The sequence below is a fragment of the Amblyomma americanum genome, chromosome 1 (genome assembly GCF_052857255.1).
Source record: "Amblyomma americanum isolate KBUSLIRL-KWMA chromosome 1, ASM5285725v1, whole genome shotgun sequence".
NCBI classification, from domain to species: domain Eukaryota; kingdom Metazoa; phylum Arthropoda; class Arachnida; order Ixodida; family Ixodidae; genus Amblyomma; species Amblyomma americanum.
The window spans coordinates 388,874,598-388,890,168 of record NC_135497.1 but is presented as its reverse complement, the minus strand read 5'-3'; the positions used below and the strand labels follow the sequence as shown (position 1 = coordinate 388,890,168).

General features: G+C 44.2%; 1 protein-coding gene and 1 pseudogene across 1 annotated transcript in view; both read right to left on the bottom strand.

The window, feature by feature from the left end:
* LOC144101838 (protein lin-52 homolog) overlaps window positions 1-15,229 on the bottom strand; it is a 38,887-nt gene extending 23,658 nt beyond the window's left edge. Inside the window, exons 1-2 of the mRNA XM_077635062.1 lie at window positions 15,171-15,229; window positions 9,191-9,274 (exon numbers count right to left, since the gene is read on the bottom strand). Of these exons, the coding sequence (XP_077491188.1) occupies window positions 9,191-9,274; window positions 15,171-15,180 (94 nt within the window). The 5' untranslated portion in view covers window positions 15,181-15,229. The remainder of the gene's footprint in view (window positions 1-9,190; window positions 9,275-15,170) is intronic.
* LOC144116487 (uncharacterized) lies at window positions 472-4,682 on the bottom strand (annotated as a pseudogene).
* Window positions 15,230-15,571: the final 342 nt, after the last annotated feature.

The following is a 15,571-nucleotide window of genomic DNA, read 5'->3' as shown; positions in this document are numbered from 1 at the left end:
TAGAGCGTTGCCGGGTATTTGTCAGTTGCAATGATCTATGTCATCCGTTTGTGAATTGTGATGACCAAATGTACCTGTTGCACTGCATGCCTTGTAAGGGAGCGAAGACCTTGTCAAGCCTTGTTTGGCTTTTTGTCTGCGTTTTCCTCAGTATTCATAATACTGAAATAAATTTGATTGATTGATTTTGATGAAATTTCAAGTAATCAATAAGTGAGCATCTCTCCCATTTCTTTCTTGCCCCCCTTCAGCACAATATGCTTCACAAACTAGCCCAAAAATCAACCGTTTTATTCTATATCACAAAGCCTGCTTTCAACTAGAGCTAGTTTTTGAAGGTATAATTTGCTGCTGATCTAGTTAAACTGAAAAATAGCTTTCATGTGTCTTTATTTTATGTATTCACGAAATGCAAAAATATAAAATGCGTGATGAAAAGAAAAGATAAGGAATGGCCACGAATACAAAGGAAGTCATTGTCTAGCACAGAAGCCTTATATATAAAAAATCACTAGCTGCAGTAAGTGTAGATCACTACAATGAAGAAAAACGAGTGTTCAAACCACAGATCAATGCAATCTCAGAATTATACCACAGCAGTGTTGTGAGCAGCAAAGTAAGGCACAGCAGTACTGAAAAAGAAATCCAACTGTGCCTCAACATTGTCCCACCTCCCTTGATCAAAATAAATGCGCTCCACAGCCATCCACTTTTCAGAAAAGACTACAAAGTCTGCCCATTTGCATTCTGTGACAGCCAGTATGCACTATGGCATCTGTCCTAAACCTTGGTAAAAATACTCATCATCTCTCTTGAGCTGAGGTGTACCATCAACAAATGCAAGACAGAAGTTTTTGCTGGTTACAGTGTTAGCTTCACTGTCCTAAAACTTGGTAAAAATACTCACCATCTCTCTTGAGCTGAGGTGTACCACCAACAAATGCAAGAAAGAAGTTTTTGCTGGGGACAGTGTTAGCTTCACTGTCCTTCAAAGAGTAGGGGCATTTTATCTCCACAACACCATAGGTGCCTTCTTCCTGGTCAAAAACCAACCTATCCGGGCTTGCACCTAGCCATGGAAAGCCACGGAGCACATCAAGGCCACAATATTGCAAGGTCACGTTGTGTCCTGCAGCTCTCATTGTAGCGGCATACCGCTCTGCTGCAAGAGCCTCATTTTTTTCCCATATTGTACAGCCCGTACCCGGGACAGATCCTTTGGGTCCAAGAGATTCCTTAAACCTTTCTCTGTCCATTCTTTCCGCCTCCTGACCTTGCCAAAGGTAGATGCTGTGAGGCGGTGTCGTCGTGCCAAGTGCCACTTGTCGCTCAGGGCCTGCTGCCTGGTATTTGCTTCTAGCTCCCAGGCTTCTTCAGGACTAAGCTCAAGGTGTTAGGAAAGAAAAACGATATTATGTATTTCCTACAAGTCTTCACTTTGTTGCATTTCAGCAGTTCTCAATAATCCTGCTTGGTGCACATTCAGTCGTTTTCGACTTTTGCTAGTAAAAGTGCATCAGATGACGCTAATGTGAGCCTGCAAAATGTTGATAGATTCAATGGCCAAACTTAAATTTTCACAACTCACTGCAAGCCAGTCATCTTTCATGCCTTTTGTCAGCCGCCGCACAGCTGTTTGTGTTGTTATATCTTGCTTCAGAGTTATGCAGATTTATGGCCTATTTTATGAAGTGTTAACAAGACACCGCCTTACACTAGGCCATCTACAAGGGGTGGAGCAGGAAAAATAAATCACCCTCTGTCGCAGGCATCATATCACTGTGCAGCATTTGGATGCGACAATGGCAACAGAAAGTTTGAACTGTTGGCTGTGCAAACATGAGGCATGCAATAGAAAGTTCGAACTGTTGGCTGTGCAAACATGCGGCATGCTTCACGGCTAGTATTCTCAAACACTTCATTATGAGAGAAAATATGAGCCATGAACTGGATGGTCACCTTGGCTGTAAATGAAAAGTGCAAGACCGCAACCAGAGAGAAGAAAAGTGCGGCTTCATTAGGAAATTTAAGCTCACTTTCACCACTAACTGGTATTTTTTGTGAATTATTAAGCTACAGTGCCTTTAGCAAAGGGCTGATTGCATGGCTTAACATGGCTATCACTGTGGTTAGTAAATAAGCATATTAAAATTCCGGTCACCACGCTGGTTCTTTACGCTGTACGACTGCCCCTGGCACTCGTCAAAAGTAATATGGCAGCTAGGTGGGCTCTGACTGATGCTCATTACTTTCCATGCACATTATGTGAATGACAAATTGCACCAATAAAAACCAGAAACGCAACAAAAAAAGAGCAAGAACACACAGCTGGCTGTGAATCAGTCAATAAAGTGAGCAGTTTTAGCTGTGCACATAGGAGGCGAGAACAGTAATCGTTCCGTAAGCCAGTTCATGAGATAAAGAGCACTTTATGCCCAGCGATTAAGAGCAGCAGGTCTAAATATATAGTATAGTCAGACGTGCATGCTTTGAACACTATCATAGCAGACGGCCATTGCCAGACTAAATGGCCTTGCAGCCTGGATGGTGCTATCACAGCCAGTGAACTTTGAGAGATTACACTTCAAACCTTTTAGCAAGATCAGCAGCAACACTTCCCATGACCTGGCATGTAGATGGTGTGTAAGTGCCAGCAAGGCCTAGTAAATGAATGTCAAAAATTTACCAAACATGTTGCTCAATATGTGCTCTTATTCACTCAGACCTGAATATAAATAGACAGTATGCACTATGGCACAGTTAGGACAGCAGAAGCATTTCAACAAGCATGCTTACTGTCACATGTAAAAAGAAGTCGCTATATGCTGGACAAAACACTTTTGCTACCATAAACACATGGCAAACCTGCAAAAGCACCCGATAAATACAGTGAACGGAAGCAACAACTAATGTGCTAACCATCAGAATTTGTTGTTCATCAGCTGTGAAGACAGCAGGAAATGTGTGCGGCACTGCACCAGTAAACAGCTCCAGTCGTGGGACAGCCCAATTGGTGCCTGCACCAGGGGATATGGTGGATGATATCCAGGTCTTAGAATCGTGTGGACTGTCCGACTGCTGGTATGTCAGCGGAGAGCCTACTGGAGCAAGGCCTGCCTTTTTCTTTACCAGAGGAACCTGCACGTCCCACAAAACAGCGGCAAAAGGAAGGTCACCTAGTGCCACCAGCTCAGCACCAAGTGACTGGATTGCAGCTACTTGGCTAGTTTCGTCCTGGTAGTCCAGGCTTGCACCTGAAAGGCGAGCAATCACTGGCAACTGCGCACCGCCTTCTCGTGGGGCTCGTCAGTCCACGTCGAGAACACTTGCAGGCTTGATGCCTTTCTGTCTTGGGCGTCTCCACTGCTGAGGCAGCTCCGTGCAGGCAAGCTCTGGTGGTGGCTCTGCAAATCCCTGCTTTTTCAATAGGGCTAGCAGGCGTACTGCTGCAAGGACGTGACTGCAGGCTCCACTCTTTTCTGCTGGGCATTCGCAGGCAGTGATACGAGGCAGGCCGGTGGTAATGTGAAAAGACCTCTGCACATTGTAGCGACGGCCACTTTTCTTCTGACTGCGGAAACATGTGCAATGCACGTGGACGATACCAAGTCTGAAAAGAAAATCCAAAACAGTGCTGTAGTACTCACGAAGTTCAAAACTTATTCTGTAACACTGGTATGTGCAGTGATGAGAGAGTGCCCAAGAACCGAGACATCTCAATGCACATAAGATACAACTCTTGCATAAAGACCTTACGACCAGTGTTTGTTTCATGATTAAAACTGCAATTAAAAATTGGCTCTAGCAATCAATAAACGCTGGTCTGGTAACAAATACTTGTTTCTGTATAAGTAACGTTACCACTCGAAAAACCACGAGATGAAACTAAAAATCAAATCCTGGGGTTTTGCGTACCGAAACCACCATATCATTACAAGGCACGCTGTAGTGAAGTGCTCCGGATTAATTTAGACTACCTGGGGTTGTTTGACGTGCCCTAGTACGCAAGTACATGTACAGTAAAAGGGTGTTTTTTGCATTTCGCCTCTATCGAAACGAAGCCGCCGCAAACGAGACTCGATCCCCCAATCTCGCACTTAGCGCCTTAGCCGACTAAGCCACTGCGGTGGTTGACAGAAAACTGCAAGAACCGATTTACAAAGCAATATGCACCGCTCTGGGCACGCGGCCGTTCGATTGCATCGGTATGTCTGTTTCGCAAAATGTTTCTGCGACGATTCGGCGTCCGCCCCTTGAACATATAGAAACCGGTCGCATCTTAACATAACGTTACATGCGCTTGTTGCTTCCGCCCACAAACGCTCCTTGAAACGAAGAGAAGCTCCCACTATTCGGTTGCGACGAAACATCCATATCAAGTGAGCGAGTTACAACTTTGGGTATGCGCGTAATGGAAGAGTACAGAGCGCCGGGGCAATGCTGGCGTCGGACGCCGTTCGCAGAGTGTGTCTACAGCAAAACGTTTGCTTACCCCGAGTCACGAGTTCGTGCAAAGCGATGACGGCGAACTGTAGGCCTCGATGGCAAAGCTGTACACCTTCTTGCGTTGACGGGCAGAGGGGCCTTTTTGGTCGCACAACCATTCCAATGTGCGCTCCGAAATATGCGGAACGACGGTCAAGTTCGTCGTCCAACCTGAGCTGCTCAGACTCGGAAAGCATAGCGGCTGATACGTGACGAGAGGTCTTGCCATCGTATAAAACTTTCGCTCAAGACTCGGTCTGTGCGCACGACGTCGTGATCTTGAACCGGAAAAGGTATGCACACGACGCGACCTTAGCGCCCTCAGCGGCGGTGGCGGCAGCGGCGGCGCGCGCTCGAATAATGTTCGGCTCGGCCGCCGGCAACCGCGACTACTCAAATCGGCGGCCAGACGTACTACAGTTGAATCCCGCTACAACAAAATCGACGAGACGCGCGAAAAATTTCGTTGTCGCGAAATTTCGCTGTCGAGAAATTAACCAAAAATACAAGGCAATAACTCCAGCAAAACATAGTTTTATTGCCAGAAATCTGTGAGCTTAGCCTGCTTGCGTTTCACTGCTAGCAGTGGTGTTTCACTGCCAGGCTCGCGACTAGAGTTGGATTCGTCTTTGGCCCTCGTACGGCCGGCGGCCTCCGCACGGCGCCAACAAATCCCCTTGCTGCTTCCCTATGACGAATAAACGACTCCCAACCAAATTTTTTAATAAATAATACATGAAAATGTATTAAACATACATTCCGTGCATTATTTAGCTGCTCCAAACCACTGGTTTAACAGAGAATAATCTCGTATAACACCCAACTTTTGAATAAAAGCGGGCGGGCCACTGACCGGTGAAGGCTCCCGAAAAATTCGTAGAAGCGAATTAGTGCTCACAAAGTAATTCGTTTCCGAGGGAATTTTAATACATTAACTCCTGTGGGGATTTCGCGGGGAATGAAAAATACTTCGTTGTAGCGAAAATTTCGTTGAAGCGGCATTAGTTGTGCCGGGATTCAACTGCACTGCCTGGCGCGGCGTCGTGAGCTGCTGCTGGCGTTGCAGTCTGTAAATAAACCGATGTGCGATGGCAATTCTTTTCCGCTTTTACGGGGGTACCCGAATTGCTGGCAGCGAGATTCGTGACAGTTGCGCTGAAAAGCACAACGCCGTGCTCGTGCCGTATTGCCCCGAATCAGAATTAACTGACATCCCTTTACTGTTTAAGAATGTTTGGCTCGGCCGCCGCAACGCCGTGCTCGTGCCGTATTGCTCAAAATCAGAACTGACACGCCTTACAACAGTAATATACCCCGACCCTAATCGTCGTCAGGCTGACTCGAGCGCGGAACTCGATCTCAGGTTGGTGCTCCTTATCACATTTAACAGCAGTCATAGACTGTATGACAGCAGCTTATAACTGTTTTTCTAGCAGTGCTACATTCTCTTATCGGCGAAGTGGCTGCCTTCCAGGAATCGTGGATCCGTGTGAAGTACTGCTACTTTAAGTTTTGAAGACTGTCACATAAGTTCTAGTAGTTCACAATGAAAAAGCATAGGCATGCGAGGAAACAGTGGTAAAGTAGAACTACAATTTTCGGGCAATTTTTCAGAAGGAACAATAATAATTATTTCTTTCCATTAAGTAAAAGTGCAGTGTGTGGCATAATAAGTCGTAACCAAAACTCCTGTACGTGCCCGGAGGGTCCAAACTCAATTTGCATGTATCCGGCTTTCGTAAGTACGCTGCTGATGCGGCCGAATATGTTTGCAAAGGAAAATTCGATGTGCACAAGAAAGCGGGCAAGCATCACGGCGCTGACCGCACCCGCGATCGATCAGTATATATCGCCAGCATGGGCAGCGGTAGCGGCACACAACGCCGAGCCGTCTGGCCGCCGATTTGAGTAACGTGACTACGACGAGAAAGCAGTCTCCGCGACCGTCTGCGAGCCATGTTTGGCGCCGGAGTAGGGGGGCACGGGCTCGACAGCCGGCAGCCGAACCCGAACAGTCTTCGTTGAGCACGCGCCGCCACCGCCGCTGAGGGCGCTAAGGTCGCGTCGTGCGCATACCTTTTCCGGTTCAAGATCACGACGTCGTGCGCACAGACCGAGTCTTCGCTCAAATGCAAATAGATTTCAATACGGCGAACAGACTGGCACATGGGCTGGCAGCTGAACACTCTCCGCAACTAAGATGGCGACCAGACTTTCGGTGCCCAGTGTTGGCAGATGACCAAGCAGTTTTGCATATGGTCTATTACTGCGCCATTTCCTTTCCCCAAAAACCAATTTTCAATTTCCACCCCCGAAATTTGACAATGGGCGATTCGGGCAAAAATCGATGTCCTACCATAATTGACCTTGCCCGACACTCCAGATGTAGCCCGGGGTCCCCCGAAATTTGACCTTGGCCGAATTGGAACAAAAATAATGTCCAGCCAAAATTGAGCGTGCACAACACGAGGGCGTCCTCCAAATTTGGCCCAGATCATTTCCAAAAATTTGGTCCGGGTGCCCACCGAAATCACGACCTTTATCGATTTGGACCAAAATCGATGCAATCCATTAGTAACCGTGCCCGACACAATGACGCCATCCAAATTTGGCCTAAGTCATTTCCGAAAATTTGGCCTGGGCGACCCCCAATTTTTGATATCGACCGCATTGGACTAAAATCGATGTCCAACCTATGGTCGGACATCGTTTTTTGTCCGAATCGCCAAATGTCAAATTTGGGGGTGGAAAATTGAAAAAAAAAATGTTTTTTGGGGAAAGGAAATGAGGCAGTAATTGTCTCATTTATCTTGGTGGACACCCGAACCGCACCGCAAGGGAAGGGATAAAGGAGGGACTAAATGAAGGAAGAAAGAGGTGCCGTAGTGGAGGGCTCTGGAATAATTTCGACCACCTAGGGATCTTTAAAGTGCCCGAGCCAAATACGTCCCGCTAGGCGTCACAGTTGCTAATGCAACGAGCGATACACAAACGCGTGTCCGTTAAGTACGACCGTGTTCGGCTCGGGACACCGTGCTGGCTACCTTGATTTAATGTGAGTGGCGATTCGGCCTAGAGCACACTTTTTTCACCATTTCTTGCTCGCGAAACCATGCGGCAACTGGCCCAAATAGCCACACTTATATAAATTTAGTTTAGGTCACCGACACACCTTTTTCTGTAAAAAATATAGAAACATTCCTGTATGAATCCCTCGGATTCGGTGACAATTGGCTTCCTTCTTATGCTTTTTTTTGTAACCGCACGCATTCACATGCAGAACCAGCACACATAGTACATTTATTAGGCATAGAATGCAGTGGCCCAGCACAGAATAATGTTCAAGAGTGGACTCCCGTTAAAATATGAACTCGGTTAACATGACTTCTCAGACAAGATGAACTATCTGATACTATTTCGTACTTTCCCGTAGGACTCAATGTAAAAACAACAATTATCCGCTTAAGACGAACTATTTTGCGTGCCATTTGGTTAAGACCAACTTTTGCAACGATTGCAAAACACGGCGACCATGCGCAACAGCATTCACGGGAAGTCGGCGTGGCACTCTCACGGAGAGAAAAATATACAAAAAGCTTGAATGCAGAAAAACGCGCCTCTCCCCAAGATGGCTTCCGCGCACCTAGGCTCATAATGCAGAGAAGCCGTCTTGCGGAAACACGCGATACTAAGGGGGAAGCGTTCATGCTGGTGCGGAAAAAGGCAAGACAACTTCGTGCCAGCGTCGCATGCCACGCGATGTCTCCAACAGGAAAAAAAGCACGTACGCGCATGATCCACCCACTCGTTGACTTTGGGTTAAAAATTCCGGGGCTGCACTTTAAAATGACGCGGCTTCGCAATGCGTTATCGCAGCACAGAGACGGCCAGATACCGGCGCCGCACGCATTGCCTGCTGCGGGCGGAAATGCACGTGGTGAGCCTGCTCATGGGGTTGGTAACAGTTAAGCTGCAGAAAGAGGGAGATAAGCTGCCCCGATGGGCACGCTCAAAATGCTTGTAGCAGGATGGGAAGGAAAAGAGGGAAAAGCTCATACAGAAATAGACCCCCCCCCCCTTCCAACCCCGCTGTGGTATATACAGTGGAAAAAAAAGAGATGGTCAGAAAAAGAAGCTAGACCAGTGCAATTTTCAAGTAAGATAACGTCAACTTTTTTCATGCCCTCAGTCCTGCAATGCTCTTATCTGCAATTATAGTCTTTCAGAAGGGCGACTTTATTCATTGTTTTTATGCACACACCTAATCTGCGCACATGGCTTTGTTAGGGGCGCTTCTGTTAAGGCGAACTTCTCATAAGACAAACAAATTTTGTGGTCCCTTCCAGTTCATCTTAATGGGAGTCTACTGTAAATCAAAACATGCTGGAATGCTCCAAGGTATAATATTTTGATTAAGCATAGTGGGAACACCTGTCTACCATGCATGAAGAAATTCTTGCATGTGCAGATCTGGCAGGCATTCCATATGACACGGAATTCTTGCCCCATATATGCACCCATGATGCACCGTAAAATGTCACCAGGCAAAAGCTGCAACACTGAAGTATGCGGTGCACCCAACATAACCCCTTTCAGAAATTTCCATGCAGTCCCTTTTGATGAGTGATGCCTTATGCAAACAGCCCACATCACACCTCACCAAGCTACCCAGTTCAAGGTATTGCTTGAAAACAGGACTACTTACATTCCTCAACACTCAGTTGATATGCCATATCCTGAAGGTTCTTCACTATCCCAAGCAACGTTTTAGGAGACAAGCTGGCAAGCACTGCAAGCAAGATGACATCATCCCAGTGATCAATGAAATGACAATGCAGCAATGAAACCTCACTCACTTGGTTAAATCACACACCTGACAAGAACTTGTCCTTTTAGACTGTTAATAACCTGACAGCTTTGGGGCAGTTACAAAGGTGTCACTGTGCCTGTTGCAAATGGTCACTGCTGACCACATCCAGACGCTTTAAAGCTGAGTACTGTGCACAACACCACACAACTTGTCTTACTCTCAATTCTCATTTAAGCGCAAAATGTTGAAAAAGTCATTAAGACAAAAGTATTCTGGGCACCTTGGTAGTGAGCCAATAAACTGCTACACATGTGAACTGAGTTAATGTTACTAACACGAATATCTCAATTGCCTGCTAAGAGAAACTGGAGTAACCACAAAAATATTCCAAATATAGACAAGGAAAAGAATTCTGCGATGCATAAGACTGCCCTACAATTGAGGTGGAGAGGCATGCCCTGCGCTGTGGCAAAAGTTGAATAAGCATGCTACAGAAAATGTGAGTATGCTGCATTGTAAGTAGCTTTGTAGACGCCCTAATTAAGTAGATACTTTATAGTGTTGTCACATGATGTCAGTCTTAGCTGGAAAACCCGTGGCCTCCTACCATGTGACAAAGCAATGACAAAGGTTGTCTAAATATGGTATCTGCAATGTTGTGGTAGCACACTGGTATCTGGACACACACATCTGCAGACTCACTGACCACTAGAAAGCAGAAAAGAGACATTTGTGACCACCAAAGCAGGCAACCTGGATTCAAGAGGTGCAATGTGCATCCCTGAATGCACCTATATATTCTAGGCTGCATGCCCAGGCAAAGAAAACATTCGCTTTTCTTTGCAGCAACGAAGATCCACAATCTTTTGTAATCACCACTACGTGTAATAAGGCTGAATTGAAGGAACATGACTTTAAGGGCAGAATAAGTAGGGAGAGCGGCATAAATAACACAGTCCAAACAGTGTAGAAGAGGCCATAGAAGGAAACAGTATAGTTCTTTTCTCTTTGCTCTCTGTCGTCTTCTGTTCCCTTCCTGCTCTACACATTGCAGCCGTAACATAACTAATACAAAAGGGTGCTTCCACGAGAGATCAAACTGCCCAAATATTTGAAAATATTAAAATTCTGATTATGTTATATATTGTGCACACATTATTCAACCGGCCAACAGTGAATTTTGTTTCGTGAAAATGCTAATATTTCAGGAGAAAAAAGTTGTAAACCATGTCGTGGCAGAGGCAGCGTTTTCACACAGAGCTCACTTTCGCAAATTTGCAAAGACCTAAGAATCAAAATATGAAGGCCATGATGGATACATTTTGCGTGCTAAAAGTACACGTAAGAAAAGATATGTCTGGCTTATTTCCGCCATTGTGAAAAGTTGTCGCTTACTAGAAAAATTATCAAAAATGACACACGTCTCAAATGAGGCTATTTTCAAGAATTTTTTTCTCCGCAACTATAAAACACATCTCCTTCAAATTTGCACAATATATAAGCATTGAGGTGCTAAAAGTGTGTACCAACCTTGATTCTTAAGTAATATTGCGAGGTACAAGAAGTATTGCCCTAAATCTAGCATTTTTTTAATATAGTAGTGTTTTTCAGAAATCAAAAGAAAAAAACTCCTTCCCAATTTTTCTTGAAACTCCTGAAGCAAATCTCTAGAATGAGGTGAAAAAGAATATGAAAGAATATGTTTCATTATTTCGTTTACAACAATGTTATCCAAGCTCAAACTTGTCCAACAAAGGAGTAAGCCGGGCTGGTTGGTACATTCTTTGCATGGAAACAGCACAAATGACGGGACCAAGAAAGGAAGACACAAACACAGGCGCTGACTATCAACTGAAAGAAATTTATTGCAGCAACGTTAATATATAAAACCCATACATATGATAAAAGCATGAAACCTTAAAACTCGGTAACAAGATTCCTTTAATCAGCCATCGAGAAATCTGATTTCTTTTCATTTCAAGTTAACAGAAGGAGTGCTGACGCACTTCTCCCCTTGTTGACGAATGGCATACACCTCAAAAAGCTCACGGTCAAGCTGGTTCTTGTATCGTTTAAAAACCTTGGTCCTGTCCAAAGTGGCAGTGCACTGGCATGAGGTCACGTGTTCAGGCAAGTTCTTCCTTGAGCCGCCTTTTATATCTTTATTATGCTCTCTGAGCCTGTCATTCAAACAGCACCCAGTTTGTCCTATGTATGTTGATCCACAGGATAAAGAAATATCATAGACGACTTCCTTTGTACAATCAACAAAAGCTTTTCTGTGTTTCTTCTCACACTGTTTTGGCAACATATCTGCTCGATTGACCAACGTGAAAAGTTTTTCCAACTTGTTTGGCGCAGAGAAAACCAACCTGACGTCGGGCCACCCTAAGGCTTTTTTCAGCGGATTACTCACGCCGTGCACGTATGGGATCACAACAGTTTTCTCTCTTCCCTCGTGCTCCTGCGTCGTTATGGCCGCTCGCCGGAAGTCTTTCAGGATCTTGTTGCCAACACTACGGAGAACCGCATCCGGGAAACCAGCAGTGCGCAGTCGTTGCAGCTGTCCCTTGAAGCTTTCATTGATGCGATGATGACATGACCGGTTGAGGGCATTCTTCACGGCGCTTGTCGCTACTGCTCTTTTAACTAGTTTGGAGTGCGCTGAAAGGTATGGCATGATGCCTTTCTTTGAGCGTGGAGAGCAACACCAGCAGATGTGTTCTGCGCGTATAAATAGGCACAGGTCAAGAAACTGGAGTTGGTTATTTTCAGGTAATTCCTTTGTCTAAGTGAAGCCCTTAAAAGTCTCTGCGAAGATCTGGAAAAGGTCTTCCACATCCCTCTGGGGTCCTGAATCAGATGCCTTGTAAACGATCACAAAATCGTCCACATAACAAAGACGCTAAGCGAGCTGCTGGTTTGCAGGGCTTCTTTCAGGGTTCTGTCATAACGCCCAAGTAGCAGGTCACTAAGAAGAGGCACAACACATGATCCTATGCACACTCCTTTTTGTTGGATGTACAGCCCTTCATTAAAGGTTATGAAGGTGGAGTGCAGGTAGAACGCCAACACTCCAAGGGAGCTTGTACGACTAATGCCACAGGCATTTTGAAACTTTATGGTTCCTAAAGCTTCAATGCTTTCTTTTACTCCCTCAAACAGCAGATCGCGTGGCAGGGAGTAGTATAAGTCTTTTAGGTCCACAGAGAAAATGTTTTCCCCTTTTCATACTTGTAGCATCTTGAGCATCGGCAGAAGCACCTAAATTAGGGGGTGAAAGCAACAAATACTCCTTCTGCTGCTCTAAATTTGCCCTAAATCGCAAGACTGAGACTTTTCTATCAAGAGAGAGCATACCCAATTACTCTTGATGGACAAACACCGATCTCTGACGTAAGCAACATTCTGTAATGCTACTATCACCGAGTGTGGGTAACAACTGGGAGTGCAGCCCATAAGAATGCATGTAAAGAAAAGTTTTGTATGTAATTTTTTTACTGCACAGTGCATATTTAAAGCTGCGTGTGTCACAGGCCCTCACTTTGTCATTCTAATCCAGGAGTACCATGGCTAATTGTTTTTTCTAATTCACTTTTGATTTAATAATAGTTTCATTTCTTTTTTAGCTGCTGTTCACTAATTTGGTTATGCTGATGTATGCTGGACTGGTTATAGCTACGCTAGAGCAGGCATTCTCTCAACTTATTTAAAATTTCTTTTATGCTTTTGCCTATCACAGTGACTCCAAAATGAGTAAATGAGGTCGTCCTTCATTAATAAAAGACGATAAAGACTAGAGTACATGGATTTGTAAAATGTCTCTCTCAAGGACATATTGTGATTTAAAAAAATGGCTTTAAAATGACGTTTTATAGTTCCACGCTACTTTCTACGATGTAGTCAGCTTTTTTTAATGAAAGACAAATTTATGGGTGCAATTTGCAGTCAGAAAATTACATTGAGAGCTTTTGTTTACATTCATTCCTATGGGCCGCACTTGCAGTTTTTACCCACACTCGGGGATAGCGGCGCCACCGAAACCTGCTTATGTCACAGATCGATATTTGTCCATGGAAAGTAATTAGGTATGGTCTCTCTTGGTGGAAAAGGTGTCTTGGGATCGGAGGAAAATTTAGAGCAGCAGAGGGCGTGCTTGCTGTTTCTGCCCCCTCATTTAGGTGCTCCTGCCGATGCTCAAAAAACTACAAGTATGAGCTTAGATAATATTGTTGGAAACAAAATAGTGCAACATATGTTTTGTTATAAACTTTCTTGCCTCTTACTAGAGACTTATTTCAGGAATATTAAAAAGAATTGGAGATGGGCTTTTTTTTACTTTGATTTTTGAAAAACACGACTATATCCAAAAATACCAGATTTGGGGCAATACTCTTTGCACTCGCCTGTATTATATAACAAAGAAAGTCAGTACACTCTTTTAGCACCTCTATGTGTATCTATTGTGCAAATTTGAAGGAGATGTGCTTTATATTTATGGAGAAAAAATTTTCTAAAATTGCTCTTTGAGACGTGTCTTTTCTGAAATTTTTTCCAGTAAGCGTTAACTCCCTCAAAATGATGAAAAAATTGCCTGACATATTCCTTCTCACCTGCACATTTAGCACGTAAAATATATCCATCGTGGCTTTCATATCTAGATTCTTCATTGCAAATTTGCAAAATTGAGCTGCGCTTGAAAATGCTGCCTCTGTCATGACGTTGTTTACAATTTTTTTCTCCTCAAATATCAACATTCTCACAAAACGAATTACACTGTTGGCCGGCTGAATAATGTGTGCATAATATATAAAAAAATATAAAATTTCAACTATTTAAGCAGTTTGATCTCTCGTGAAATCACCCAAAAGTGAACTGCACTGCTGCTACTACCCAATATCTCTATCTCAGCATACGCACACAGAGTCAGATATACAAAAAGTGTGGATCTCCTAGATAGCATGCAACTTTTCCTTCAAGTACTATTGCACTAGTGAAACAGAATTAGTTGCACATAAAAATACAATTCTGTAGAGTTATTTCAAAGGCCAAGTTTTGACGAGTTTTCAAGCTACAAAAGAGCACTGAGAAAAAGTGAATTTACATATTACTGCATGCCTAAGAGCACAAGCTCTCCAAACTGCACACAAAGACATGTTTATAGGGCAGAAAGAGCAGGCAGCTTCAGTTACCTGCCAATAAATTTATTTAGAACACCCCAAAGAGCAGTAAATTTCTGACAAATAAATCAGTAACAGCTGTCCATCTGTGCAATTTCTTTTTGCAGCTGTACAGCTACACCAATGTGTAGTGGTTACTTCCCTCATCACTTCCATAAAGTGATACTATAACCCAACAATCGCCACTAACGGACACAGAGAACTACACTGTCCCCAATACATCTCCTTCTGCCGCGCCTTCACTCACTGCAAGCCTACTTATATAGCACAACAAACGCACACTCAATCGCCGATGCTGCCAAGTGTCTGTTGCATCTTGAAAATGAATACACATGTAGGTTACTGCCCTATGATGCTCATTCACCATACTACCTCCCTTGTTGTTGTTGAATTACCCACTCACACCTCACATCCTGCTTTCCTGGGACAGCTGGGCCACTCCCAGCACTATAGGTACTCCTGAAGGACCCATAACTCATGTTCTAGGCAACTATGAGGCCACTCCTAACTCCATTGCTACATCAACCTACCTACTTAACTACACAACTCAAATACGAATCAAGGAATAGACCTTGCTCTCTCTCCAGTTAACTCTGCAAAATCTGAAAAAAATTCGTGTCACCTACTCTGAATACTGAGGGTCAACTGTGAATGTTTGACCAGTGATTTATCAGATTCTCCAAAAAGCAGCTCACCGTGAACCATGTGTACATCCTTTTCAGTCAGAGCCCACTCCTTGGAGCTAGCATTTGATGGACTCTTCCTCGGTGAAAATAAAACATTGATAATTCACCATAACGAAGAGAGTGGTTGCAAAGTATAGAGGTATAAAACGAGCACCCGAAAAGAAATCTTAATACAGAAAAATGCTTGCAGCATCTCGAAATGTCCTCGTCCCTTTGAGAGGTTATTGTCGTTCGACCATGATTCATGCAGATTAAACCTCAAAAGTTAGCAAACGACTGTTTTCACTTCTTCAGCCAGACACACAGCAATGAGCCAGGTGTAATCACAAATCACTACAGTAATACTCACATAGCGCAGTCAAGCAAATATAAAGTTTACAGTTTGCTCAGTGACTCAAAAAGGATAATGT